Source organism: Leptopilina boulardi, unplaced genomic scaffold (assembly GCF_019393585.1).
Source record: "Leptopilina boulardi isolate dan_hultmark-lab unplaced genomic scaffold, ZJU_Lbou_2.1 LbouV2_305, whole genome shotgun sequence".
NCBI lineage: Eukaryota > Metazoa > Arthropoda > Insecta > Hymenoptera > Figitidae > Leptopilina > Leptopilina boulardi.
This window is the reverse complement of record NW_026137869.1, coordinates 709,918-735,549: the sequence shown is the minus strand read 5'-3', so window position 1 is coordinate 735,549 and position 25,632 is coordinate 709,918. Positions and strand designations below refer to the sequence as shown.

Here is a 25,632-nt window from a genome sequence, read left to right as displayed (position 1 = left end):
CAAAATTTGGTTGGGCCAACAACAAAATTTTGTTGGTATTTAAGCAACCAAACTATTTGTTAAGTGGCAACCACAACTCCAATTTTAGAATAGACAAATTGTAAAAACTGCAAAAAAATAGTGTTTCCAACAAGCATGTTTGGGTAAATCACAAAATAATCTGTTTTTTCACAAAAAAAATTTGTGCGTGAGCCAAAATATTTATTTTGTTCACAAATCCGATTTGTGTATGTTCCAAAATCTGTTTTGTAGTCATTACAACTGCAGTTTGTAGATAGCACAGAAAATTTGGTCTCCGTGTTCGAATTAAGAAATCAATTGTTCTTTTTTCATGGATCAAAAATATTAAAATCTATTGTTAATTCTTTTTTTTCCGCATCTACTAGTAAAAATAATTTTACAAATTAATAATTTATTACAATTAGTTAGAAATTATTTCTAATACAATCTATTAAAAAAGTAATATATTATACAATATAGTCATAAAACAAAAAATTTATCATATATATATAATTTTGATTAATAACGTGGCGAACACACAGAAGTTAGGAGCTATTTAGTTTTATAGGATGAAGCTATATATGATGATTGTTGTGCGAAGAATTTTTGGTACAAATAAGTGGCGACGGTCGAAAAGAAATACGAATCCGTGTTGTGTTGGGACACAGTGTGTGCTTAAAGGATAGAAAAGAAAAGAAGTGAGCCAGTTGAAAGGGAAGGTGAGCGCAAAAGACAGAGAGAGAGAGAGAGAGAGAGAGAGAGAGAGGGAGAGAGAGAGAGGGAATGAAAGAGATGAAGAGACGATTGAGAGAGGCAGGATAGAACAGGAACAAGACCCCCTACGGTCGAACCTCGCACTTTCCCACGTGCGGGTGATCTCGTTTCATCCCGCCGCCTCTCTCCCGAGACGAGGTCTCTTCACCTCGACTCTGCATACTTCACCCCCATCTTCCCTTATAATCCCTCTTGCCAAAAATACCACAGACAAACGTGTACTACCTCATTCCATCTTTTTTCATTGCTCCTTCCCATATAGACATCTTCGACTGTGGTCCATCACAAATTCCTGCCACTTCTCCATTTTTTTCCCCTCTCCACATGATTGCATCGTCAGCTCTTTATTTTGCCATTATTCGTTACTTTGTCTTAACTATTATCTTCTTTTTTGTTTCTTTGCAATTACTTTTTTTCGATAACATTTGGGTTTTGTTCCTAAACATTTTAGAACAAGAATTTTTTTTTTTTCATTAATTGTTCTTTATCGAAGAGTTCCTCTTCTTTGTAATAACTTGTAAGACACTTCTTTTTTTTTAGTACAATATTAAAATTTAATACCCCAATGATAAAAGAATTATGATGGGACAAAAAGAATTAAATTAAAAATAATTTTGGAGATTTTTTTCTTTAAATCGTGTCAGTTTTCATATATAGTATGAGCAATAACGACCGATGAAACGATAATGGGATATACAACAAGAAGTGATGAGACAGTTATTTCATCATGTTCCTGTTTTGCACCAATGGTCACACACCGACAGTGTAGATATCCAATTGGGTATATCTGCTGTGGGTGTGTGTGTGTGTGTTGGGACTCCATATAGTTCATGGCGAACGCGGCCTTTGAGGGGACCCACTAGGTTCTAATACGACATGCTCTTTGGGATTCCTGACGGTCGTTTCGCGGATTAACAAGGCATCATCAACATGGGCCTCGTGCCTGACTGCGGTCGGAAGGCGAAGCAACACGAATACATTGCTTTTGAGTATACTTCATTTCGCCGCATGTTTTGCGGTTTGTTAGACATGATGCAAGATAATTTGTACAATTTTTCTTTGTGTAGGTTTCAAATTTTCTTAACATTCTTGTCAAATATCTTGTTGTTAATCTTGTCCTCTTGTTTTTGTTCCTCTACTCATTTCTGTTCTTGTTCTTCTTGTTCCTCTACTTATTTTTGTTCTTGTTTCTCTTCTTGTTTTTGATCTTGCTATTCTTGTTATTCTTTTTGTTCCCTTCGTTTCTCTTCTTTTTTCTTGTTCCTCTGGTTTTTTTTGTTATTCTTGTTGCTCTTCTTGTTCCTCTCCTTGTTTTGTTCTTGTTATTCTTGTTACTCTTCTTGTTCCTCTCCTTGTTTTTGTTCTTGTTATTCTTATTACTCTTCTTGTTCTTCTACTTATTTCTGTTCTTCATCTTCTTGTTTTTGATCTTGTTATTTTTGTTCCTCTACTCATTTCTGTTCTTGTTCTTCTTGTTCCTCTACTTATTTTTGTTCTTGTTTCTCTTCTTGTTTTTGATCTTGCTATTCTTGTTCCTCTTCTTGTTCCCTTCGTTTCTCTTCTTTTTTCTTGTTCCTCTGGTTTTTTTGTTATTCTTGTTGCTCTTCTTGTTCCTCTCCTTCTTTTGTTCTTGTTATTCTTGTTACTCTTCTTGTTCCTCTCCTTGATTTTGTTCTTGTTATTCTTGTTACTCTTCTTGTTCCCTTCGTTTCTTTTCTTTTTTTTTGTTCCTCTGGTTTTTTTGTTATTCTTGTTGCTCTTGTTGTTCCTCTCCTTGTTTTGTTCTTGTTATTCTTGTTACTCTTCTTGTTCCTCTCCTTGTTTTTGTTCTTGTTATTCTTGTTACTCTTCTTGTTCTTCTACTTATTTCTGTTCTTCATCTTCTTGTTTTTGATCTTGTTATTTTTGTTCCTCTACTCATTTCTGTTCTTGTTCCTCTACTTATTTTTGTTCTTGTTTCTCTTCTTGTTTTTGATCTTGCTATTCTTGTTACTCTTCTTGTTCCTCTCCTTGTTTTTGTTCTTGTTATTCTTGTTACTCTTCTTGTTCCTCTCCTTGTTTTGTTCTTGTTATTCTTATTACTCTGCTTCTTGTTCCTTTCGTTTCTCTTCTTTTTTCTTGTTCCTCTTGTTATTTCTATTTTTGTTATTGTTCTTCTTGTTATTTTTTTTCTTTGATATCCTTTTCCTCTGTTATTGTTTTTGTTCTTGTTATGCTTGTTACTTATCTTATTTTCGTCGTTCCGCCTCTTTTTTTCGTTCTTATTATTCTTATGTTCCTCTTGTTCTTCATCTAGTTCCTCTACTTATTTTTGTTCTTGTTATTCTTGTTGTTCCTCTAGTTCTTATTTTTGTTCCTCTATTTATTTTTGTTCTTGTTCTTCCTCTTGCTTTTGATCTTGTTACTCTTCTTGTTCCATGCGTTTCTCTTTTTTTTTCTTGTTTCTCTTCTTATTTCTATTTTTGTTATTGTTCTTGTTCTTCTTGTTATTTTTTTTCTTTAATATCCTTGTTCCTCTGTTATTGTTTTTGTTCTTGTTATTCTTGTTACTTATCTTGTTCCTGTCGTTCCTCCTCTTTTTTTCGTTCTTATTATTCTTCTTGTTCCTCTTGTTCTTTATCTAGTTCCTCTACTTATTTTTGTTCTTGTTATTCTTGTTGTTCCTCTTGTTCTTATTTTTGTTCCTCTATTTATTTTTGTTCTTGTTCTTCCTCTTGCTTTTGATCTTGTTACTCTTCTTGTTCCAATCGTTTCTCTTCTTTTTTCTTGTTCCTCTTATTATTTCTATTTTTGTTGTTGTTCTTGTGCCTCTTTTTATTTTTTTGTTGTCCTTATTCTTCTTCTCGTTCCTTTTGTTTTTCTTCTTATTTCTATTTTTTTTCTTGTTGTTGTTCTTCTTTTTCTTGTCATTTTTTCTTTGTTATCCTTGTCCTTCTTCTTGTTCCTTTATTTATTGTTGTTCTTGTTACTCTTCTTTCGTCTCTCTTCTTTTTTCTTGTTACTCTTGTTATTTTTTTCTTTATTATCCTTGTCCTTCTTCTTGTTCCTCTACTTAGTTTTGTCCTTCTTCTTGTTTCTCTTGTTCCTCTTCTTTCGTCTCTCTTCTTTTTTCTTGTTCCTCTTATTATTTTTTTCTTTGTTATCCTTGTCCTTCTTCTTGTTCCTCTACTTATTTTTGTTCTTCTTCTTGTTTCTCTTGTTCCTCTTCTTTTTTCTTGTTCCTCTTGGTATTTTTTTTGCCCTCCTTGTCCTTCTTCTTGTCCCTCTACTTATTTCTGTTCTTCTTCTTGTTTCTCATGTTCCTCTTCTTATTTCTATTCTTGTAATTTTTTTCTTTTTCCTCATTCTTGTTCCTCTTCTCGTTCTTTTTGTTTCTTTTCTTTTCTCATATTATTCTTCTTCTTTATGATTGTTACTGGCAAAAATATGTGCAGTATAATCGAAAGGGATAAATCCATATAAAAAAAAATACCACATCTTTAGCGAACGCACATTCCAGGATTTCCGCTTTGAATCTCTCACGGTTCTGGATCCATTTTTCTATGACTCAAATATCTTCGATGAGTTATTATTTTGGTCGCTTAAATATTATTATTAAAATTATAATTTTGAATATATATATATTTCATAGATTTCTCTCTCTCTTTGACTATCTACCGAAATTATTGTTGCACGATGTGTGTGTGTGTGTGTTTCTATGAAAATTTGAGTCACTTATATTGTTTAATATTGTAATATGATTCTTAGAAGGATTGAAATTTATATTTTTGATGACTGTAAAAAAAAACCTATAACGACAGGAAATTGAAAATTCTTTTATATAATCATTGCGATTTTCTCACTCCCGGAATTCACATCAAATTCCAATCCTGTGTGAGCGCATACCATAGAAAAATTTTGACCACCCGCACTTTACTTTGATCTTTTTTTTTTTTTAAGTTATCCGGCAAAGTAATTATGCTAATTTTTCGACAAAAGCAATTATGTAACAAAACTATTTTAATGAATAACTAATAACTATTTTAATGTATTAATTAATTGAAAAATATTTTTTTTTGTATAACAATACTTAAACTATTGTGAAAAAGAGTAAAAAAAAAAAGTTTAAATCCTTTAGATTCTTTATTATATAAAAGAAGGTCCTTCGTCTTGTTGTCTGGGAGTTTAAAACTCCAGTAACGTGGAAGAAGAAGGGAAATTTAAAAGCATTTCAAAACTGTTAAAAGATCACTGTTAAAATAGCCTTGTAAAGTTGTAAAATAATTTTCGATCTCAAGTGATTTAGGACAGTGTCTGTGGTGTCAGGTGCAAGTGTTACCTGGTCCAGCATCAAACACACCTGAGGCGATCCTTAACGCCTCAACCTGCCAAGTTTATTATTGCAGCATTGTTTGCTTACAGTCGCTTTTCCCTCTCTCTCTCTCTCTCTCTCTCTCTCTCTCTCTCTCTCTCTCTCTCTCTCTCTCTCTCTCTCTCTCTCTCTCTCTCTCTCTCTCTCTCTCTCTCTCTCTCTCTCTCTCTCTCTCTCTCTCTCTCTCTCTCTCTCTCTCTCTCGTAAAAGATCGGTATGCGCACCGAATTGTCAAACCCAAAAATTCTCCTTTCAACTTGACAGGAAACAAAAAAAAAAAAAAAATTATTTTCGTCCCTGAATATACACAGACAATTCGTCTATAATCGCATTTAAAATTTTCTTTTTTTATGTACCTTTAAAAAATTATTGGCTAAATTATGAAATTATATAACAAAAAGTTTTTTCGTTAAAAAAAAAATTAAGGCGAGAATTGTCTAGTTGCTCTTGTTTTCTATATAATAGAGAAATGAGGATGCATTATCCGACGCCTTCTCTCCTGCGAAGCTTCGTAACATATAAAAAGATCGACGTTGGTGGTTCTTTGGATAGTCAGAACGTCTGGGGATCTTGGACGCTATTACGAGCGGATGGAGATTCTTCTCTCCAACCAACTCACCCTCTCCCCTCCTTTTCATCTTGGTTATATGGCATTCCAAAGAAAAGACAAAAAAAAACAAAAAAAAAAAAAACGTGACTCTGGTTTGAACGGTGGACAATATGTAAATCAGGGGCTGACCGTGGTCACGATGTCGCGACCTCGGCGTCTCGCGTTCGACTGCCTCTCAAACCATTGCCATTACAAATACATGTCTTATATGGCGACTACCATAAGATCGCATGTGCCTACTGCTTATATGCTCTCACTCTCTTTCTCTCAGTATGGGTCGCTCGGCAAAAGATCTGTAACGATTGTAAAAGTCCCCACTGTGTGTGCTACTATATAGCACATGCGAGATACTTTTTCGAAATAATCTCACCTGAAATGAACTCCATTTACATCTGAAATTTATATGCAACCGCACACATAACAATCATTTCAAAAAAAATATATATATATACATATTATAAATACAAAAGAAAATTATTGCTATTTTCTAATTTTTCTCTTTACCGCTTTGACAAAAAAAAAAAATCAAATTGCCGAGAAAATAATATTTGTAAAAAGAGAATCAAGAAAAAATACTGTAAGATCGATAAAAAAAATTTAAGAAAAATATATTATAAAAAGGAAAAATAAACAAAAAATTTCAGATAAAGGAAAAAAGAAAACAGAAAAAGGAAGGAACCTTCTAGAAAGCGAAAGAACAAGAATACACAAAAAGGGACAAATTTAAGAAAAAAAGGTAGAAAAAAAGAAATGTTCAAAAGAAAAGAATGCCCAAAGGAAATATAAAGGATGGATCTGTAACATCAGAAAAAGAAACAACAATTTTTTTCAAAATTTTATTTGAAAAAATGGTACCGATATCTGTAACGGCTATTACAGTAACCGTTGCCATGGTAATCACGACCATAGCAACCATTGCTATGACACCTGTTACCATAGCAACCGTTGTTATGAAGCCCCTATTACCGTAGCAACGGTTGCCACGGTAACCGTTGCTATAAAACCTGTGACCATAGAAACCATTGCTATGATACCTTTTACCATAGCAACCGTTCCTATGAAACCTGGTACCATAGCAACCGTTGTTATGATACCTGGCATTGTAGCAATCGTTGCCATGGTAACTGTACCATAGTTACCGTTTCTATGAAACCTGTTACGGTAGCAACCGTTGCCATGGTAACTGTACCATATGAACCGTTGTTATGATACCTGGTACCATAGCAACCGTTGCCATGGTAACTGTACCATAGTAACCGTTGCTATGAAACCTGATATGGTAACAACCGTTGTAATGATACCTGGTACCGTAGCAACGATTGCCACGGTAACTGTACCATATTAACTGTTGTTATGATACCTGGTACCGTAGCAACCGTTGCCATAGTAACTGTACCATAGAAACCGTTGCTATGAAATCTGTTACCGTAGCAACCGTAGCCATGGTAACCGCTACCATAGCAACGGTTGCTATGACACCTGTTACCATAGTAACTGTTGCTATAATACCAGTTACCATAGAAACTGTTGCTATCAAACCTTTTATCATTGTAACCGTTGCTCTAGTAACCTTATAGTCGCATATTCTCCGTATGATAATCATCAAATAAAAAATGACACTTTATTTATAAGAAAACATCTAGAAAAAAAAATGAAAAAATACTTTAAATTAGAAGTAACAATAACGTCGTATTGAAGGAAGATAAAAATATTGATAATGAAGATAAGGCAAAAAAAAAATGTCCCAAAAGTAGTAAAAAAAAAAAAATATTCGTACAGAAATAAATTTTATGTTTTGAATAAAACAAAATGTTAATTAGATATGTATATAAAACGATGAAATAACTTAATTTCAACTTTGTGAATCTGAGAAAGATAGAATATGAGTATATATAGTAGAATCTTGAACCGTATATATATATTTAAGCCGCGAGATCAAAAGAAACCTCTGCGTGTGACGCATATATATCGAAGCGAGACGACTTTTTTTCGTTCCCATACATTTTTGATTTGTCCTTTTCTTATTATAAACTTTTTTTTTTTGTTATCAATATGGCAATTAGCCGTTTAAAGTGTTGGTCTCCAAAAGTATTCTCATTCGAAGTTATCGAAAAACCTCCCGCACGTATATATTATATATGCATCGAAAGTAGTTTTGTTATCCTCTCCAAAACAAAATGGATCCCATTGGCCGATTGAAAATGAAATACATGTATATATATATATATGAAAGACATGAAAGATTCCAATGTGACTACGCCAATGTCACAAAAGAGCAAAATTTCCATATTGAAATCCTCTTCTTTCACATTCTATCTTTGTTGGGGGATTTTCTCTCTTTTTTTTTTTTTTTTTTTTTTTGTTTGTCCCTCCAAAGCAATGTCTTCATCGCGCGCGCAAACCTTCTTCTTATTCGTAGAAGCTGTCTCACGGTTCCCACGAACGGCTTCGCTTTTCTCCGAAGCCGCACACCGTTCCGTTTTATGTACCAATCGACTGTCAATGATGTACCTTTCAAAATATAGAATCTGGAAAAAGATTCTCTCTCACTCTTTCGTCATTTGCATTTTGTCTTAATGAGTTTTTTCAAATCATTTTTTTTTCCCCACTCAATGAGGAAATAAAATTTTTTACATTGAGGAAACTGATTTTTTTTTTCCCTAATATAAAATATAATATATAGACCTTCAGTTTTCGCTTCAATGAAAATTGTGGAATATTATTTTATATGCAAAGAAAATCCTTGATTTTTTAATGTTTTTTTTTTTAATGATAAATTACTTTTTAATTTTTTCAATTATTTTCTTTATTATACTACTGTGATTGTTTTCTTTATTTTACTTCTTAGATATATTATTTTACTAGTGGAAAATATATGTGTTTATAGAAAAAGGACGCTGCTTACGAATATGAAGTTAGATTTTCAAAATTCAAAATGGCGGCTCCAATATGGCGGAATTTTTTTTTAAATTAATCGGATTCGATAGAAACTCGTTACTAGAGGGTTTTCGGTATCGCTGATCACAAATTTGACATTTATTTATTTATATACATTCCCCGCAGTTCACAGAATCATCAGATTTCCAAATTCAAAATGGCGGATCCAATATGGAGGACTTTTTTTCTTTAAATTGATCAGATTTGTATCAAATTCGTAACTCGGGGGTTTTCGGTATCGCTGATTACAAATTTGATATCAGATTTTCAAAATTCAAAATGGCGGATCCAATATGGAGGACTTTTTTTCTTTAAATTGATCAGATTTGTATCAAATTCGTAACTCAGGGGTTTTCGGTATCGCTGATTACAAATTTGACATTTATTTATTTATATACATTCCCCGCAGTTCACAGAATCATCAGATTTTCCAAATTCAAAATGGCGGATCCAATATGGAGGACTTATTTTCTTTAAATTGATCAGATTTGTTTCAAATTCGTTACTCGGGGGTTTTCGGTATCGCTGATTACAAATTTGATATCAGATTTTCAAAATTCAAAATGGCGGATCCAATATGGCGGACTTATTTTCTTTCAATTTATCAGATTTGTTTTAAATTCGTTACTCGGGGGTTTTCGGTATCGCTGATTACAAATTTGATATCAGATTTTCAAAATTCAAAATGGCGGATCCAATATGGCGGACTTATTTTCTTTCAATTTATCAGATTTGTTTCAAATTCGTTACTCGGGGGTTTTCGGTATCGCTGATTACAAATTTGATATCAGATTTTCAAAATTCAAAATGACGGATCCAATATGGCGGACTTATTGTCTTTAAATTGATCAGATTTGTTTCAAATTTGTTACTCGGGGGTTTTTGGTATCGCTGATTAAAAATTTGATATCAGATTTTCAAAATTCAATATGGCGGACTTTTTTTCTTTAAATTGATCAGATTTGTTTCAAATTCGTTACTCGGGGGTTTTCGGTATCGCTGATCACGAATTTGATATCAGATTTTCAAAATTCAATATGGCGGCTCCAATATGGCGGAATTTTTTTTTAAATTAGTCGGATTCGATTGAAACTCATTACTCGAGGGTTTTCGGTATCGCTGATTACGAATTTGATATCAGATTTTCAAAATTTAAAATGGTGGATCCAATATGGCGGAATTTTTTTTCTTTAAATTGATCAGATTTGTTTCAAATTCGTTACTCGGGGGTTTTCGATGTCGCTGATTACGAATTAGACATCAGTTTTTTTTTAAATTCTAAATATAATAAATATTTTTTTATACATAGCAAATAACTATCAAAATATTCCCTAGAAGATTTATATACATATTTATATAATATACATAAAAAGTTGGATCGTCATAAAAAAATCGACTGCCCATGGAAATTATTCAAATTTTTTTTTTTATGATTTCATCCAACAGGTTTTTGTCGGTTATAACCTACCACCGAAATCACACAATGGCGTGTCAAATCGTTAATCCACGTCTCATATATATATATGTAGTGAAAATATAAATATACCGACGCACTTTGGGCGTGTGGAGGTTAACGCGCGACCATTAAGGTCTGTTAAAAGGACCTATATATATAGGATATAAGTCCTGTTGGCTAACAAGATGAAATTAGTCGTGAAATAAGAATATAAGTCTAGAGGGAAGATTGTTTTCATCGGCAAAAAATGATATGCGCTAAAAGAAGAAAGAAGAAGAAGAAGAAGAGAGAGAGAGAAAGTGGAGAAGATAGAACCTATTAACACATGGTACCGCCCTCTCAATCAGTGATGACCGTGTGCCATTCTAACAACCCTCCCCCCCTTACTTTCCCCCTTGATAAACATTAATTTTCACTTGGTCTCATCGTTTGTATAAACGAATATAAAAAATCAACTACGGGTCCAAACTTATTATAAATACACTAAAGTCAAACCAAATTATACTAAATCGAGCCTATAAACATGTTTTTATTATTATTATTATTATTATTATTATTAGAATATAAATCTATTTTGTAGCTAATGCGATATAAGAGAAATAATAATGAATTCTTCTATTTGAATTTTTTTTTTTATTAATAGAATTATGTAGTTATTTATTTATTTTTTTAAAGAAAAATTTCATTTTTAAAGACAAATTAATTAATTGAACCGCCGGCGAACAAAAAGGCTTAGGCAAGGTTTTCATTGGCCCCTGGAATAGCTGGAAACTCGCTGAACGCGGGGCCAACGAAATTCATGCGTAAGCCCTTTTGGTCGCCGGCGGTTAATTTGTCTTTAAAAATTAAAATTTTTAAAATAATAAATAAATAACTACATAATTCTATTAATAAAAAAAAAATATAATTATTGTAATAAACAAATTATTTTTTATTAAAAAACAATTTAAAAAAAAAATTATCATTATTCGTCTTTGGATGTTATTTTTATTGTTTAAACAATTTGATTAGATATACATTTTAATGTAAAAAGAACTAACTTTTTATAATTTTTAATGTAAATTATACGAATATTATACAAATTGACGTCATAATCATTGTTATCAAATATTTGTAATTGAATAAAATATATGTAAAACGCATTATATGTAAATTATATTTCTTTATTTTTATTTTTTAATTAAACATGGAAGTGAATACGAAGACGCAAATTCACTATTTTTAATATATTTAAACTAATAATGATAGTGATAAACATTGTTTGAATTTGAGTTTTTCATGATCGGTAGTTTTTCTATTATCAAACATAGAAGCTGTTTAAACATTAAATTTCCATAATTATGGAAATAATTATGTGAAAATAGAGTATAAATTCCACTGGTTTTAATTTGAAATATATATGTAATATACTTTTTTCGATAATCTTAATCAAAAAAAAAAAAAATGATAATTCGTAAGGAAATGTTGCTGTTTATCGCAATTTTCATACAAATAAATACTTTATGTTTTTCTAAAAACTTAAATCCTCATGTAAATGTAAGTTTAAAAAAATTTTAATATATTTCTTTTTAAATTCTATTTTTTCTATTATAATTGAAAATATTTTCTATCTAAAAAAATTAATTTATTATTTATTTATAATTATATTATTTTAAATTTTATATTATATTATTAATATAATGCAATATATTATATTATTACTTATTTTTCCTCTCACCCAAAAATTTTAATTCAAAATATATATAGCAGATTTAAAAAACAAACAAATAAACCAAATTTTTCAGACCGACGTATCCTTGACGATAATAAATGACTTTATAAAGCCAAATTATGATAAACTTTTTATCATTGTAGCTGAGGATATGAATGATAGTATTAAATTAGCTGAATTTTTGAGTAACAATAATAGATTATTACCTGAGGAAAAAGGAAATTTATCTTCTCAAGAAAAATTCATTTACAACGATATTAAGCAACATTATTATTTATATTACAATAAGGAGAGATATATTTTTGTTTATCCTCGAAATGTTAAAAATGAATTATTATCAAATTATTTAATAAAAAGAACTTTAAAATCGGCGGATGAAATAAAAATTGCCGTAACATGCTCAGAGGAAATTAAAAAAGACACCTTTAATTCAATGTTAAGTAATGTATTAAAAATTTTAGAAATTGATATTTTAAATCACTACACTGAACTTAATGGAAAAATTATTTTTCTTCCATTAAGTATAAAAGAGCCAAGTAAATATATAATTGATATAAATAAATTAGAAAATTATTTTTATGAGAAATTTTCCAAATTTGGAAATTCTTCAAATATTGCTGCATTGCTTATGAATATTGATGGTGATTTTATAAAATTAACTGATAAAGAGCAATTGGAATATTTATTAATAGCACCATTTCTTGAGAGACATGTAAAAAATTTAACTTTTGAAATGTTTATTTTATCTAAAAATCCACAAAGAATTCTTCAATCTAATTATATATCAACGAGTAATAATTTTTTAAAAATTCATACCACTATAACTGATGAGAATTTGAAATTATTAAATAATAAATTCGATTTATTGAAAACTAATTTAAATGAATCATCTTCAATGGATATATCATCACCAAAGGGTGTATTAATTTATTTAAATTTAATAAAGGAATTTTATAAAAAAACATCAACAAATGAACCTAAATACGATTTACTAATTGAAAAATTTATTGACAATAATTTTTGTGATAAAGAAGAACATGAAATTGTTCGATTAATTTGTTTTATGAAATATATTGGTGATGATACCTATAGTAAGGCATTAAAATTCATCAGTGAATCAGATTTAAAAGTTGATTATTTGCAAGGAGAAGAAGAATGGTTCAATAATTTGATAACAATGTATAAAAATGAAATAAATAAAAATGAAATTCAAATATCATATAAATTATATGAGGAAATATCGAAAATTGATGGAGAAAAGCAAGAGATATTGAAACAAGTATTTTTTACCGTTAACAATTTATTTAATTCAAAACTATTTCATTTATGCTCTCCATTAGATAATGGAACATATAAATTACACATTAAAGGAAAATTATTAATCTTCAGTCAAATTTTATATAAAAATTATTGTCCTGGTAAAGTGACATGGATAGAACTATTGGCATTGGAAAAAATAATTATCAATGAAGATTTAATTAGTAATGAAATCAAGAAAGTCATTATAATTGCACCAATTTGGGAAATTATTCAAAATAGAATTATAAATTTAGATGGTGCTTCTGAATATAATAATTTGGTAAGTTGAGAAATTTTTAAAAATATATTTTTAATTCTACTTATATTAAAACTAATTTAATAGTAAAATTTTAATATTAAATATTTTAAAAATTTATTCAGGGACTCCAATATAATAGAAAACAAGATAGTTATCAGCGTTTTGATGGTTTATCTGGGGTACAAGGAAAAAATGGTGGATCATTTTATGGAATAGTTGATACTGTAATTAATGGTGAAAATTTTTATATTTCCTGTAATGGTGGTAGAGGAGGGAATGGAAGAGACGGTTTAGATGGAATGCAAGTTGTAATTGATGATACGAAAAATTTGAGTTTACTTCAGGTTGGTATTGGGGGCAACGGTGGAAAAGGTGGAATATCCGGTGATGTTAAAATTTTCCACGTAAATAATTCAAATACTTTAAATATTAATATATCAACAGTAAATGGTGTTGATGGTAAATCTGGATTTAATGGAACATTTCAAGTGGGTGATTTTCAAAGTTTTCAGCATCCACAACTTTATGTTGAACATTTGAGAAAACTTAGAACATTTAAAATTGACAAAGATGTTAACAATAAACAAAATGAATTAGATGATTTTTCTGTTACTGTTGCTGATTATAGAAAATATATTATGAATAATATTTTAAAAAATAGTACAATTAGACAAGCAAATATGTATAGACAACTCAATAATAATTTGTTGTTTTTAAAAAATCTTACAACATTAGATTTTGTTCAGGAATTATATAATTTGGAATATTATTATTCTGTGGAATTAAATAAATCTATTTTAATGATTATGTACGAGGGTTATCAAGAGGGAATTGAATTATATAAAAGTGAAACAGAAATTAATCAACAATCTAATGATTATAAGACAATAATTTCTAAATTAGAGGATATGGCTTTGAAAAAAATTAATGAATTTGATTTAAATTCAAATGATCAAGCTGTTGTTAAAATTGATCTCTACTTGGAACAAAGTATCGATGATGGTGAAAAATTACATCATTTTCAAATTCGCAGAAAATTCCAAAAAATTGGCGATAATTTTAGAAAAATTTTCGAAAATGAAATTAAAAATGCTAAAGATTTAATTGATTATAAATTAAAAGCTTATATAGATGATAGAATTAATAATTTAAATCAAGAAATTGAAAAATTAATTAAAGAAGTTGATGATATGATAGTGAAGAAGCAAGAAGATCTTGCAAAGTTAAAGGAAAAAAAGGAGGAACTTAAGAGAAAAATGATCTTAAGGACTTTTTTCACAATTTTTCAATTTGTTCTTTTTGGATTGTCATTTGTAAATCCTGTTTGTGCAGTTGTTGCCAGTGTAATATCACAAGGTGCATCTTTGGCTGAAGATAAATTATTAGATTCTGGTGATACAATAAAGTACAATGAAATTAAATTACCAGATGCAGTTAATAAATTTGTTAACAAATCAACTACATATTATAATAATAGAACAAAAAATGATTTAAAAATTGTTGAAGATAAATTAAAGGAATTAAGGGAAAAGAAAGATCAATTAAAATTATCAGCTGATGAGGCAAAACCATTAATTGATATTGATAAAGAAGTACATGATCAATGTCTATCAAAATCAGAACCAGAATTAGATCGACAGAATTGTATGTTAACAATTTTAGAAAATAAAGAAAATGAATTGACACAAAAGAATGTGAAGAAAAATAAAAATTACGAAAGATCATTAAAAATTATGAAAGGAGCAAAAATTACATTAGATGTTGTTAATTTAGGTATAGGAAGATATAATAAACATGCAAAAGATGTAGCTGAAATGAATCAAATTGATAAACAAATTAAAGAACAGGAGAATGATATTAAAAAATTGGAAGAATTTAAAAAAAGTGTTCATAATGATTTAGGACCACAAATTGAACGTATTCGAAAGGATTTACATAAAAGTTCTGATAAATTTGCAATATCATCAAGAGCACTACTTGAATATCAACAATTTCAAATGGATGATTATTTAACTGGTGTTTCAAAAGAATTGACCAAATGGACTAAAGAATTTAAAGTGGGTACTGAAGTTATGGAAATATTGGAAAAAATTAAAAATGCTATGGGTGCTATTATTAAAATGCATGTTCGAATTAAAGAATTTAAAACTGAAATAAAACGTGCTGATTTTTCAAAAGATTTGGCAATTGTACCTTATGATATTCCAAATATAAATGATTTTCAACTTATTGAAGATATTACAAAGCTAGAGGAGATACATTATTCAAATCGTATTATTGATGATTATGATAAGTTAATAATTGCAATGAAAGGTTATACATATCCATATATTAGAGAATTCGCCGAATTCATGACAAATCCTCATAATTTATTTGAAAATGGTCTTAGAAAAGCAAGTATTATTTTTGAAAAAATGAAAAGTTTAAACATCTTTTTAAACAAAAAAAGTGCACAAGGTCCATTATTTAAAAAAATCAAGGAATGCAAATTTGGAAATGGTGGAACTAAACCTGCATTTTATAAATGGAATAACAAGGAGTATTCATCAATAATTGAAGATTTTCTCAAAGGAAAAGAAATTAAATTATTTGCTAATATTTCAAAAACAGAACGTTTAAATGCATTAAAATTTGAAGAAGTAAAATTTTTACTTACTTCCACAGATGTTAAAATTAATGACGAATTACAAAATGCTTTAAATGAATATGAAATATTTTATGATCACAATGGTGATTCTTACTATAGATGTGATGATAAAATACATTTAATTAAATCCGGTTCTTTTGGCACATTATTTTCAAATGACAATACATTAAGAAAAAGACGTTCTAATTTTGATAATAATGATTATATTTTGAGTCCTTTTGCTACGTGGACAGTACGTCTTTATTCTGATAATGATAAACATGATTTTACATCGTTGGCTAAATTTATTGATAATGTTGATATTGAATTAGTTGGTGATGGTCAATTTATGCCAGCTGATGAAAAAACTTGTACTAATTATTTTTTGAATGCTTATAGCAAAGAATTGCAATTAGTATAGTAATTTGTAAATGGGGCCCAGAATATTTTTAATGAAAAAAAGGTTTCTATTAGGTCAAATTACAGCAAATTTTATCTATTTTTTTTTCATGCCGTATGGCACTTTTTAATTATTTAATATGGAGGGCCACAAAAGTAAAAAAAAACTGCATTATCAGCAAGAAATATGAAATTATCTCTTGAAATATGATATTAAAACGAGTGTATTATTATAATAATTTATTTTTAAAAGAAAATACAAACATTACAGTCTCTGATGACAGTCACTTGACAGCCTCTGGAGAGAAAAGTCTATTATTTTTGTCAAAATTTTTGTAAATTGTCCGAATTTGCTTAAAATTTTTGATATCCTTAAAATGCTCGTGAAAATTACTACTTGGGGGTTTTCGAGGTCGCTGATTACGAATCCGGTGTTAGTTTTCAAAAATTCAAAATGGCGGATTCAATATGGCGGACCAAAAAATGAAAAATCGTGTAGATTCGATTGAAACTTGTTACACGGGGGTTTTTGGAGTCGCTGATGACGAATCCGGTGTTAGTTTTCAAAAATTCAAAATGGCGGATCCAATATGATGGACAAAAATTAAAAAATCGTTTAGATTCGCCTGAAACTTGTTACTCGGGGGTTTTTGGGGTCGCTGAATACAAATCCGTTATTAGATTTTAAAAATTCAAAATGGCAGACTTAAAATAGTAGCCCAAAATTTAAATAATTGAGTTAAACCCGTGAAATTGTTTACTCGGGAGTTTTCGGGGTCACTGATTACGAATCTGCGGGTAATTTTTAAAAATTCTAAATGGCTGACCAAAAATCCAAAAAATTGAGCTAAACTCGTTAAAATGTCTACCTAAGGGTTTTTCAGGACAATCTTTACGAATTCATTGTTACTTTTTAAAAAATCAAAATAGTGAATTTAAAATGGTGGACCAAAACATAAAAAATTGATCTAACTTTTTTATATAGAACGTAAAAAGGTGCCATTTGAACTAATCAAATACAACGCCAGATAACTTTTTATGGAAATTACGTGAGGATTATTTAATTAATAATCACAAGACTAGCTTAATTTTTTAATTCTATCCGCCATTTTGAATTTTAAATAGAGATTTGTCATCAACCATTCAAAAAATTTTTAAAACTGACATCGGATTTGTAATCAGCGACCAAAAAAACCCCTATGTAGACATTTTTACGAAATTAGCTCCATTTTTTAAATGTTTGGTCCGCCATTTTGAATCCGCCATTTATTATTTTTAAAAACTGACATCAAATTTGTAACCAGCGACCTCGAAAACCCCCAAGTAGTACATTTCACGAGTCTAGCTCAATTTTTAATTTTATCCGCCATATTTAATCCGCCATTTTAAATTTTTGAATTTTGAATGGAGATACGTTATCACAGTTTGTAAGTAAACTATGTTGTGGTTATTTTTATCGTCATATGTGAAGCTTGAATGTTTTGAATTTTGCGTACAACTCTTCCAGGTTGAAGATTATTAAATAAGCTTTTATACGTTTTCGTTTTCTGTGCATTTGCAACATTAACGTATATTTATTACCTTTCTTTGAGACATTAATCTACTGTTCGTGACTCTCGTAAAAGTTGACTATATTTTATGAACAGTTTTGAAGAGAAAAATTCTACCTAATTTTTGTAATTATTATTGTTATTTGTAATTACTTCTAATCTTTTTAATTATAAATGTAACTTATATGTTAAACATTTTTTTCATTCGTGCTGACATTGCAGTTTTTTTTTGACTTTTGTGGCCCTCCATATTAAATATTTAAAAAGTGCCATACGAAATGAAAAAATAGATAAAATTTTGCTGTAATTTGATCTAATAGAAACCTTTTTTTCATTAAAAATATTCTGGGCGGGTGTGTCTTATTGACAAAGAATGCCTCAAATTTATATTTTCTTTAATGTTTTAATCTACGTGAAAATAAAATTTAACTTACATGGTAAAAAAAACCGTGTAATTGTATAAGTTTTAAAATTTTCCTACATGTGACAATTATATTGTAATTTTTTTGAAATATGAAATAAATCCTTTATAATGTATTTTATCTAGTTCAATTCTATTTCCTTCCATGAAAATCAAATTTCCTGTGAGAAACATTGGAATGTTAAAAAAAAAAAGAAGTTATATAAGAAATTGTTCCGCATGAATATAGGAACAATTACCATACACATAAAATACCTTTTAATGGAAAAGCTCGAAAGAGAAAAAAAATATATATATATATATATATATCCATTACTTTGTGAAGGTTGTAGTTGTAAGTGCGCAAGAATGGAATGAATGAAATTTCGGGCCCTGTGAAATCGTCAATACAATAGAAGGTGAAGTATCCGGGAAAGCTTGGAGAATTCTCTTTAGCGAATGGTATATACGCGCAAAAGGTAAGATCGAATCTCATGCGGCGAGGCTTGAATGAGAAGAAGAGAGAATGAAAGAGCGAAGGGGAAAAAAAATTTCTGTTAATGGTTATACTATATATTTGAATGGTTTTGGAAAAACTGCGGCAATATAACGTGTCGCATCAAAACGACGATGGCGGTCGATCCTTTTTTTTCGGGGCACATTTTGGGCCTCCGCAGACTTTATATATATATATATGTATATGAGAGCGAATATATATATATATATATATATATATATATATATATATTTGAGAATGAGAAGAGTAGTCCTGGGAGCTATACCGAATTGCGTCTAGTCCATAGCCGCGGGGCGAATATTTCGGCTCCTTTCAGCTTGAAAAAATAGGAGGCCCGGTTGTAATTAGGACAGTGTGCCCGCATATATGTTCCCAATGGAAGGAAGATGAAGAAGAAGAAGAAGAAGAAGAAGTCGTCGTCCTCCGCCTCCACCTTACCGATCTTCATGGTCCTCATCTCGTTGGGTCCACAAAGCTGGACTCCCGCTACATTCCTAGTGACCCTCGAGACACACAACTTCCAATAAACGCGAGACAAAAGGCTTCCTTTGGATTCTGCAGATACCAAAAATTGAATGTGGAACCCGATCGAACAACAAACACGCACAGGATCCTTGAATATATATATATATATATATGTACGCGGTTCTCAAGATCCTTTTCTTTTGCCACAGGAAATGCATAACTGGATGATGATTATTTAAAAGAAGAACTTTCCAATGACGTCATACCGATATCATACACTCGCCCTTTTCTGTTTCTATTTCTTAATTTGCCTAAATTAATTTTTTTTATTCGCACAATTTTGTAGGCAAAGTTAATTTACTTTACACTGAGAAAAAAGGTTTGAGCTGACGCAACCAAATATTTCATTTAATATATGTGCAACTAAAATTTTTTGGTTGACACAACTAAACTTTAGTTGACATCAACCAAAGTTTGGTTGAGACTACCAAATTCTTTTTCATTTTCTTATTTAGTCGTCTGAAACAAACTTTGGTTGTTGTCAACTAAAGTTTAGTTGTGTCAACCAAAAAATTTTAGTTGCACATGTATTAAATGAAATATTTGGTTGTCAGCTCAAACCTTTTTTCTCAGTGTACATTATATTTATATTGAAGCTACAAGCAAGCAAGAAATAATTCTACAACTATACACTGAGAAAAATGTTTAGTCAGAGCAACCAAAATTTGGTTGGGCCAACAAAAAAATGTTGTTGGTATTTAAGCAACCAAACTATTTCTTTGAGTCAATCAAAAAATTTGGTTGAGTGTTTTTTGTTGGCATACCAAAAATGTTTGGTTAGCTCAACCAAATTTTTTTTGTTAGGCCAACAAAAATGTTGGGTTGACCAAACAAACATTTTGTTTTGTAAAATTAAAAATTTTATTCTACCTTATTTCTTTTCTTTTTTATTTATTTCATTATTTATTTATTATCAATTTAACATTGAATTTATATTTATTCAATTGAAATATTTGTGGACTTTGAAAAATTTCATCTCCGCCTGGGATCGAACCTCTGTTTTAAAACTGAAGGTCGGGAGCTCTGACCACTGGACTACGCATCCTTGTGAGAGATTTAAACTAACTGTCCTCTTAAGCTGTAAGCTGAGAGCGAATCAAATTATTTGGTTGTCGCAACCAAATTTTGGTTAGGACAACAAACGATCATATAGTTTTTTAGACCAAACTATTTTGTTGTGTTAACCAAATTATTTTCTTGTCGTAACCAAATTTTAGTTATAATTTAAAAATGTTCAACCAAATAATTTTGTTGGCCTAACTAAATGTTTGGTTGAGATAACTCTACGACTTTGTTTCATCCAACCAAAATTTGGTTACAAGAACCAAAATTGCCACACCAAACAATTTTGTTGCAAACACTAAATTTTTTTTCTCAGTGTAGGTACAATTTCAGTTATAATAGTATAGTTGAAAATATAATAGTTTGTTAAAGTTAAATAGAAGAAAAATTATAAAATACTATAACTTCAACTATAAAAGTAATAATATAATAGTATAGCTGAAGATTTAATAGTAGTATAAAAAATAATAGTTTGAAGATATAATAGTAGTAGAATATTTAATAGTAGCTGACGAGTTACAGTCGATCAAAGTTCAAATTTCAGGCAAATTTTAATGATTTTTGAACATTTCCTCTAACTTTCGCTAATTTTTTCAAAGTCAAATAATCAAAAAAGGCAAGTTTTAAATTTTTTATTAATAATATATTTAATTACGAAACTTTTAAGCCTTTATAGACCTCGATCGGATAAAAACCCAGGTGAAACGATTCTACGGAAACTACTCCACGGAAATTCCAACTACCTTTAGTTAACTGACTTGAAAGTAGTAAAAGTAACTACTTTTTTGGTTATTTTAACTATGTGCGTGTAACTATTTTTTATATGGAGTTAAAAATTAATAGTTAATTGTACTTAACAAAAGTAGTTAAATTCAACTTCAAAAATTAGAACAATTACAAAATCTCCTTCACCCAACTAAATTCTTAGTTCTTTTAACTACTTTTTAATAGTCCTTTTTAAATTCAGTTAAGGACCTATTGAACTATGCAGGGTAGTTAAAAAGTAGTCGCAAATCTACTAGTTTTTTTATTGAGTTTATTTTTTACTGATTTTTTTGTAATTTTAAAATAACTGCTGGTGGATACACTGAAAAAAATTAGTCGAAAAATTCAACTACCGTTAGTTTTAGTTGACTGAAAAATAGTAAATTTCTTTTGGAAAATGTTTTATTGACCTCTCAAATAAGCACGTAATATATCCTCAATATCAAGGTAATATTACACGTGAGATTCGTAATATAACGCTGTAATATTACAGTAATCTTACAGTGATCTTAAAATGTCCGCCTCAAGGTAATATTACCGGGAATATTACTGTAATATTAACGGTAATATTACAGTAATATTACAGACTGATTTGAGTTATTCATAAAGTATAAAAAATGTAAATATATTATAAGTCAATTTGGCTTGTTGGTAAAACTCTGGACTCGTGTGCTTTGAGTTCGGGGTTCGATTCCCTGGATGGGTAGATTTTTTTCGTAAAGAAATGTTCCCATAATATTACTGTAATATTCTCTTGTAATATTACCTTAATATTACGGTATAATATTACCTTAATATTACGGTATAATATTACTGCAATATTACTGTAATATTACCTTAATATTAGCGCGTAATATTACAGTAACATTACCGGTAATATTACCTTGAGGCGGACATTTTAAGATCACTGTAAGATTACTGTAATATTACAACGTTATATTACGAATCTTACATGTAATATTACCTTGATATTGAGGTTATATTACGTGCTTCTTGGGTTGCTTAACTTAGTTTTATACAAAACTGATATATAGATCGAAATCACTTGAAAATATACTAAAAGTGAAAAATTACTTTGTTTAATAAATCTAGTGTAGAATAGTCATTTTTTTATCCGATCGAGGTCTATAAAGGCTTAAAAGTTTTGTAATTAAATATATTATTAATAAAAAAATTTAAAACTTGCCTTTTTTTGATTATTTTGACTTTGAAAAAATTAGCGAAATTTTAGACAAATGTCTAAAAATCCTTAAAATTTGCTTAAAATTTGAACTTTGATCGACTGTAACTCTGATAATTTTGAATGAATTTTATTTGTTGACCAATGGTTTGTGAGGGTAATTTAATTATCTTTCAAATGGTGATTTATTTTTTTACATTTGGATTAACTGCTTTCTCTACCGGTGACATTATGTTACACCTCGAAAATGCATAATTTGCTGTTACAAAAAAAAATTTGCACGAGGGAAAAAAATTCAAAAATATGATTTTCTTACTCAAAAAACAAATATTAATCGAAAAAAAAAATGTTTTATTCGAGTGACAATTTCACTGTAAATATGCAAAAAAAAATTATATACGATTATCATTGTTTTCTCTCAGTAAAACACTGATGATGAGTGACACATTATAATCGTGACGCGGTATATACTCAAAAGAAAATAAGTTACAGAGCGCACGATCCTAACGATCTTAATAGCCAGCTAAAACATTGACACCTCGGCGCCGCGCTCTCGAGAGAATGAAAGAGTGAGAAAGAAAGAGAAGAAGGACCACCTGGACGAAGAAGTTGAAGGGAAGGACGATATACGTCAAACAGTCGATCCAGCATCGTCTTGAAGAATTTTTATGAGAAAGTAAGTTGGTCTACGTGGGCAAATATGGCGGCTTGAATGATCATGAGTGTATATACACTCATTCGTTTCCTCTTTTAAAAAATCCCGCACGAGAAACGAGAAAGGAATTTTCATTTTCTTGCATAAAAAACAAATTTTATTAATAATAATTAATAAAATTTTTTTAAATAATTTATTAAATATTTAATTTATTTATTTATTAACCCTAATAACACAAGATATCTTGGGATATATTGATAATATCCCGCAGATATCCTAGGGATGTCCTATGGATATCAAAAGGATCTCTTAAGGATATCCAAAAAATCGGCGGTTTGGATATCCTTTGGATATCCCATGGATATCTGAGGATATCCACAGGATATCTTCTGGATATCTCTATAGACTTTCATAAATGTCCTCCAGATATTCCACAGATATTTTCAGGATATTCTCAGTATATCTTCTGGATGTCAAGAATATATTCTCAGGATACTGTTTTTAAAGTCATTATGAGACTACGAGTGAGAATATTCTGTGAATTAAATTTTATATAAATATTTTATAAATATTTTATATATTAGCTTAACAATTTTAACCTTTAAAAATATATGTTTAGATATTAAATATCCCGTGAATATCCCACGGACATCCTGAGGATATCCCATGGATATCCTGCGATATAATATCCAATAGATATTTTGTGGATGTCTTAGGGATATCCTGTGGATATCCTATGGATGTCCCACAGACCGGTGGTTTGGATATCCTATGGATATCCCAAGATATCCTGGGGACTATTCTAGGATATCGACCATTGATATGGATATCCTAGGGATATCCTTTTGTTATGAGGGAAAGTAACAATTATTTGAATCAAATAAATTTTTTATATTATAATTGAAAAAATATAAAAATTAGAAATTAATTAATTAATAGCAATTAAATCAATTTTATATTTTTAAAAAAACAACGAAGATAAAACTGATAAAAGGATAATGTAGGATAAGGATGAAAATATAAAAAATCAGATTTTTCAATGAATGAACGTCTTTGGTTTAATATGATACAACGGATTTTGGGCATCTAATTTGGCGACCCATATATAATACATTATACATATCCACATATAGTATAATAATTTTTTTTTTTTTTTTTTTTGCAGCTTTTGACATTATTAAATCCTTTTTTATTTACAATAATATGTGTACGAAGCAATTGAAAAGTTAATTACAATCGAATTATTTATCTTATATATCGTACAATAATAATAAAAATATAATAATGGGATGCATCGATTTTTTTTTTGAGGGATTGAAACAGCGAAAAAAAAAATTGTCAAACGGTCATCAAAATTTATTATTATTATTATTATTATTATTATTATTATTATTATTATTATTATTATTATTATTGTTTTAGAAAATTAAAAATATTCATTTTTTTCAAAAAAGCAGATTTTTTTTTAAATTAAAATTTTTCGTTCGATTCATTATTATAAGAAAGAAAAAAAATTAACATCGATGACCGTTTCTTGATTTTAATTTCATTTCTTTAAAAAAAAAAAATACTGATACAAAATAAAAATGATAGGAAGCTTGAATTTCTCTTTTTTTTAAATTTATCTCCAAAATTTTTTTTCAAATTAATCGCTTCTCGTCTCATTTTCATTTTCGCAATATATTATATATATATATATTTGTAACGTGTTGCGCTGCTGCATTAAATGTGTATAAAAAAAAAAAAAATTGTGAAAAAAAAATTATGAAAAATAATAAAATTCGCGATTTTTTTTGAGATATTAAATTTAATTTGTAATCGTGATGAAGGTTTATAATCAAAATTGATATTAGTATTTTAGTTGTAAGGTTTTTTTTTTTTTTTTTTAATAAGATTTATTTAAATTATGTATATCACAGACACGATGATTTATATAAATGACATTGTGGTAATGTGCGCAAAAGAAAAATGATTATTAAAATTATAAACAAGACCAATATAAATAGAAATTAAGTATAGTGCCATTTAATTAAAATCACAAAAAATGTGATCTGCAACCAAAATCAAAAAAAAAAAAAAAAAAAAAAAAAAAAAGAAAAAAAAAATACAACACACAACAGACTCTCATAAAAGAATGTCATGCGACAATATATTTTCACTGGTCTTGGAAAAAAAAAATTCATATTTTTCCTTACTCCATTCAATGATATTTTTTGAAATCACTATAATAAAAAAAAATTGAAAAATATGTTATTAAATAATTTTTATTTGGAACAAATTAATTTCAAGTCATTTAAATTCATTCAATTTAAAATCATTTAAATCAACTTAAAATCATTTGAAGCGTGTATTTAGAAAAAAATTATTTGAACCAAATTAAAATTAGAAAAAAATTAAAATTTTTTTTTTTGAAAAACGATGGAGCAAAGAAAAAGATGAATTAAATTTTGTGATGTTAATTAATTGAAGAAAAAAGAAAACAATAAACAGTTGGACAGATCACCGGACGCAACATTTGCACTCTATATAAAAAAATAATAAACGAGTATAAAAAAA

The 25,632-nt window shown here is 29.1% G+C and overlaps 2 protein-coding genes across 2 annotated transcripts; one reads left to right on the top strand and one right to left on the bottom strand.

The window, feature by feature from the left end:
- Positions 1-1,946: 1,946 nt before the first annotated feature.
- Positions 1,947-6,854, bottom strand: LOC127283039 (histone-lysine N-methyltransferase, H3 lysine-79 specific-like). Its single transcript, XM_051307692.1, is given in 4 exon segments — positions 1,947-2,092; positions 2,226-2,506; positions 3,408-3,529; positions 6,702-6,854. Coding segments are annotated over 4 exon segments (702 nt in total).
- Positions 6,855-11,537: 4,683 nt separating this feature from the next.
- Positions 11,538-18,509, top strand: LOC127283060 (uncharacterized). Its single transcript, XM_051307719.1, has 3 exons — positions 11,538-11,664; positions 11,913-13,418; positions 13,520-18,509. The coding sequence occupies exons 1-3, from the start codon at positions 11,572-11,574 to the stop codon at positions 16,442-16,444; spliced, it is 4,524 nt and encodes a 1,507-aa protein (XP_051163676.1). The 5' UTR covers positions 11,538-11,571; the 3' UTR covers positions 16,445-18,509.
- Positions 18,510-25,632: the final 7,123 nt, after the last annotated feature.

Coding starts and splice junctions, on each gene's coding strand:
- LOC127283060 (XM_051307719.1), top strand. CDS start 11,572: ATGATAATTCGTAAGGAAATGTTGCTGTTTATCGCAATTTTCATACAA. Junction 11,665..11,912: donor ACTTAAATCCTCATGTAAAT/GTAAGTTTAAAA, acceptor CAAATTTTTCAG/ACCGACGTATCCTTGACGAT. Junction 13,419..13,519: donor CTTCTGAATATAATAATTTG/GTAAGTTGAGAA, acceptor AAATTTATTCAG/GGACTCCAATATAATAGAAA.